This window comes from Macrobrachium rosenbergii, chromosome 27 (genome assembly GCF_040412425.1).
Source record: "Macrobrachium rosenbergii isolate ZJJX-2024 chromosome 27, ASM4041242v1, whole genome shotgun sequence".
Lineage (NCBI taxonomy): Eukaryota > Metazoa > Arthropoda > Malacostraca > Decapoda > Palaemonidae > Macrobrachium > Macrobrachium rosenbergii.
The window spans coordinates 41,414,509-41,419,508 of NC_089767.1; the positions used below are offsets into that span (position 1 = coordinate 41,414,509).

Sequence of the window (5,000 nt, forward strand, 5' to 3'; positions counted from 1 at the left end):
TCCTTCTTCTGTCTCTCCTTCTCCTGTTTCTCCTTCTCCTGTTTCTCCTCCTTCTGTCTCTTCTTCCTCTGTTTATCCTTCTTCTATTTCCCCTTCTCCTGTTTCTCCTTCTCCTGTTTCTCCTCCTTCTGTCTCTTCTTCCTCTGTTTATCCTTCTTCTGTCTCTCCTTCTCCTGTTTCTCCTTCTCCTGTTTCTCCTCCTTCTGTCTCTTTCTTCCTCTGTTTATCCTTCTTCTGTCTCTCCTTCTCCTGTTTCTCCTTCTCCTGTTTCTCCTTCTCCTGTTTCTCCTCCTTCTGTCTCTTCTTCCTCTGTTTATCCTTCTTCTGTCTCTCCTTCTCCTGTTTCTCCTTCTCCTGTTTCTCCTCCTTCTGTCTCTTCTTCCTCTGTTTCTCCTTCTTCTGTCTCTCCTTCTCCTGTTTCTCCTTCTCCTGTTTCTCCTCCTTCTGTCTCTTCTTCCTCTGTTTATCCTTCTTCTGTTTCCCATTCTCCTGTTTCTCCTTCTCCTGTCTCTCCTTCCTCTGTCTCTCCTTCTCCTGTCTCTCCTTCTCCTGTTTCTCCTTCTCCTGTTTCTCCTCCTTCTGTCTCTTCTTCCTCTGTTTATCCTTCTTCTATTTCCCCTTCTCCTGTTTCTCCTTCTCCTGTCTCTTCTTCCTCTGTCTCTCCTTCTCCTGTCTCTCCTTGCCCTTCCGCCCTTCCTCCTCCTGTCTCTCCTTCTCCTCCCAATTCTTCACCCCCTCCCTCCTCCCCTACGGCCCAGGACGACCTAGCGACGGAAGTGGACCAACTTTACCGCGACTACGAAAGCCTGGAAAAGCTCTTCTCTGAACTGGACGAAACCGAATTTCAAGAGAAGATGATGATGGTGATGATGATAAAAGCGGCGCATCCAAACCTGAAGAGAATAGGAAACTTCCTCAGAAAACTGTTGCGCCGAACGACGTCGAGTGAGGACGAACGGTCTCCTATTCCTTACGCGGTATGGCCTGCCATCTTCGAGACTCGAAGAGAAGACCAACAAAAAGGTAAGTCTCCTTCTGTTTCTCTTCCTTCTTCCTCAGCTTCTATTCCTCCTTCTCCTATTTCTCCTTCACCTCTTCCTTCCTCTCCTTCTCTTTCCTCTATTCCTCCCTCACCTCCTCCTTCCTCCGGTTCTCCTTCACCTCCTCCTTCCACCGTTTCTCCTTCACCTCCTCCTTCCTCTGTCTCTCCTTCACCTCCTCCTTCCTCCGTTTCTCCTTCACCTCTTCCTTCCACCGTTTCTCCTTCACCTCCTCCTTCCTCTGTCTCTCCTTCACCTCCTCCTTCCTCCGTCTCTCCTTCACCTTCTCCTTCCTCCGTTTGTCCTTCACCTCCTCCTTCCACCGTTTCTCCTTCACCTCCTCCTTCCTCCGTTTCTCCTTCACCTCCTCCTTCCTCCGTTTCTCCTTCACCTCCTCCTTCCTCCATTTCTCCTTCACCTCCTCCTTCCTCCGTTTCTCCTTCACCTCCTCCTTCCTCTGTCTCTCCTTCACCTCCTCCTTCCTCTGTCTCTCCTTCACCTCCTCCTTCCTCCATTTCTCCTTCACCTCCTCCTTCCTCCGTTTCTCCTTCACCTCCTCCTTCCTCCATTTCTCCTTCACCTCCTCCTTCCTCCGTTTCTCCTTCACCTCCTCCTTCCTCCATTTCTCCTTCACCTCCTCCTTCCTCCGTTTCTCCTTCACCTCCTCCTTCCTCCGTTTCTCCTTCACCTCCTCCTTCCTCCATTTCTCCTTCACCTCCTCCTTCCTCCGTTTCTCCTTCACCTCCTCCTTCCTCTGTCTCTCCTTCACCTCCTCCTTCCTCTGTCTCTCCTTCACCTCCTCCTTCCTCTGTCTCTCCTTCACCTCCTCCTTCCTCCGTTTCTCCTTCACCTCCTCCTTCCTCTATTTCTCCTTCCTCCGTCTCCCCTTCCTCCGTCTCTCCTTCCCCTTCCCCCGTTCCTCCTTCTGTCTCTCCTTCTCCTCCCAATTCTTCACCCCCTCCCTCCTCCCCTACGGCTGAGGAAGACCTCAGAACACAAGTGGACCGCCTGTACCGCGACTACGAGCACTTGGAAAAGCTCTTCTCTGAACTGGACGAGTCCGAAATTCAAGAGAAGAAGAAGGTGCAGATTAAGGCGGCCAATCCAAACCTGAAGCGAATAGGAGACTTCCTCCGAAAACTATTGAGCCGAACGGCGCCAACTGAGGGCGCAGAGCCTCCTATTCATGATCCTGAATTGCTTGGTCCTCCCCCGCCCGTTCTTTCTTCCCCCCCTACTTTCTCTAATCCTCCTTCTCCTCTTGCTCTATCTGATCCTCCTTCTCCTCCTACTATCCCTGTTCTTCCTCCTTCCTCTGCTCCTCCTCCTCCTCACTCCTCTGTTCCTCCTTCTCCTCATTCCTCTGCTCCTCCTTCTCCTCCCTCTTCTGCTCCTCCTTCTCCTCACTCCTCTGTTCCTTCTTCTCCTCATTCCTCTGCTCCTCCTTCTCCTCCCTCTTCTGCTCCTCCTTCTCCTCACTCCTCTGTTCCTCCTTCTCCTCACTCCTCTGTTCCTTCTTTTCCTCCTCCCTCTGATCCTCCTCCTCCTTCCCCTTTCCTCGCTCCTAATTGGGCCATCCTTGAGTTGGGAGAATTACACGAAATGGAAGCAAATGCCATCCGGATAATCGGCGACCTTTTCCGTGCGCTACGACTAAAGGGAGAAATGAACAGACTGCTAGGCGTGAAGGAGAGGAAGAAGAAAGAGAAGCGAAAGAAAAAGGAACAGAAACGGCAAGAGCGCCTACAGAAAAAAGGCATCAACGTCCTTCCGCCCGTAACAAACGCTTCAACTCCTCCCTACGGCCCTTACGGTCCATACGGAATGGGTCCAGGACCACAAGGTTGGGGACCCCAAGGCTGGGGACCACAAGGCTGGGGACAACAAGGCTGGGGGGGACAACAAGGCTGGGGACAACAAGGCTGGGGACAGCATGGATATCCAGAAGCCCAAATGCCTCAAGGACCTACACCTGGCATGGACCCACAAGCGCCGACTGGGCCCCCATTAGGACCTGGTCATCCAGAATACCCTCAAGCTCCTCCAACGGGACCCGGAAGTCAACAATATGCTGATGCCCCAATGGGACCCGGAAGTCAACAATATGCTGATGCCCCAATGGGACCCGAAAGTCAACAATATGCTGATGCCCCAATGGGACCCGAAAGTCAACAGTACCCTGGGTCTCCTCCAACGGGACCCGGAAATCTACAGTACCCTGGGTCTCCTCCAACGAGACCCGGAAATCTACAGTACCCTGGGTCTCCTCCAACGGGACCCGGAAATCTACAGTACCCTGGGTCTCCTCCAACGAGACCCGAAATTAAAGTACCCTGGGTCTCCTCCAACGGGACCCGAAATCTACAGCTTTGGGTCTCTCCAACGCGACCCGAAATCTACAGTACCCTGGGTCACCTCCAACGGACCTGAAATCTACAGTAGTACCCTTCTCCTCCAACGCGACCCGGAAATCTACAGTAACCTGGGTCTCCTCCAATGGGACCCGGAAGTCACCAGTACCCGGAACCTAGAGGATACCCACCACCTCCTCAACCCCCCACAAATTAAAGGAAATGGACTTTATCCCGATTTCTTAGCTTTAGGTAAGTTAGAAACTACTAGTTCTTCTTCTCCTTCTCCTTATTCTCCCTCTTCTTCCCCTCTCTTTCCTTCCCTTTCCACCTAACCTTCTACTTTCTCTTCTTCTCTTTCTTCTGTATTTCTTCTCTTTCTACTTCCTCCTCTTCTCCTTCTCCTCCTATTCCCTCTTTCTCTTCTTCCATCCCCACCACCTCTTCTCTTCCTTTCCTTCTGCTTCCTCCTCTTCTCCTTCTCCTCCTATTCCTCTTTCTCTTCTTCCATCCCCCACCACCTCTTCTCTTCCTTTTCCTTCTACTTCCTCCTCTTCTCCTTTCTCCTCCTATTCCTCTTTCTCTTCTTCCTATCCCCCATCACCTCTTTTACTCTTCCTTTCCTTCTGCTTCATCCTCTTCTCCTTCTCCTTCTATTCCCTCTTTCTCTTCTTCCATCCCCCCCCACCTCTTCCTTTCCTTCTACTTTCTCCTCTTCTCCTTCTCCTCCTATTCCATCTTTCTCTTCTTCCATCCCCCACCACCTCTTCTTTCTTCCTTTCTACTTTCTCCTCTTCTCCTTCTCCTCCTATTCCTTCTTTCTCTTCTTCCATCCCCCACCCACCTCTTCTTCTCTTCCTTTCCTCTACTTTCTCCTCTTCTCCTTCTCCTTCTATTCCTTCTTTCTCTTCTTCCATCCCCACACCTCTTCTTCTCTTCCTTTCCTTCTACTTTCTCTTCCCTCTTTTCTCCTTCTCCTTCTATTCTATTCCTTCTTTCTCTTCTTCCATCCACCCTCCACCTCTTCTTCTCTTCCTTTCTTCTACTTTCTCCTCTTCTCCTTCTCCTTCTATTCCTTCTTTCTCTTCTTCCATCCCCCACCACCTCTTTCTCTTTTCCTTTCCTTCTACTTTCTTCCTCTTCTCCTTCTCCTCCTATTCCCTCTTTCTCTTCTTCCATCACCCCCCACCTCTTTTCTTTTCTTTCCTTCTACTTTCTCCTCTTCTCCTTCTCCTCCTATTCCTTCTTTCTCTTCTTCCATCCCCACCACCTCTTCTTCTCTTTCTTTCCTTCTACTTTCTCCTCTTCTCCTTCTCCTCCTATTCCTTCTTTCTCTTCTTCCATCCCCCCAAACCTCTTCTTCTCTTCCTTTCCTTCTACTTTCTCCTCTTCCCTTCTCCTTCTACTTTCTCCTCTTCTCCTTCTTCTTCCCTTCTTTCTTCTTCCATCCCCCACCCTCTTCTTCTCTTCCTTTCCTTCTACTTTCTCCTCTTCTCCTTCTCCTTCTATTCCTTCTTTCTCTTCTTCCATCCCCCCCCACCTCTTCTTCTCTTCCTTTCCTTCTACTTCTTCCTCTTCTCCTTCTCCTCCTATTCCTTCTTTCTCTTCT

The 5,000-nt window shown here is 50.5% G+C and overlaps 1 protein-coding gene across 1 annotated transcript in view; it reads right to left on the reverse strand.

Moving 5' to 3' along the window:
- The window catches only part of LOC136853333 (kinesin-like protein KIF19), a 123,106-nt gene that overhangs the window by 27,486 nt on the left and 90,620 nt on the right, over positions 1-5,000 (reverse strand). The window contains 2 exon segments of the mRNA XM_067128695.1: positions 1,018-1,410; positions 1,837-2,059. Of these exon segments, the coding sequence (XP_066984796.1) occupies positions 1,018-1,410; positions 1,837-2,059 (616 nt within the window).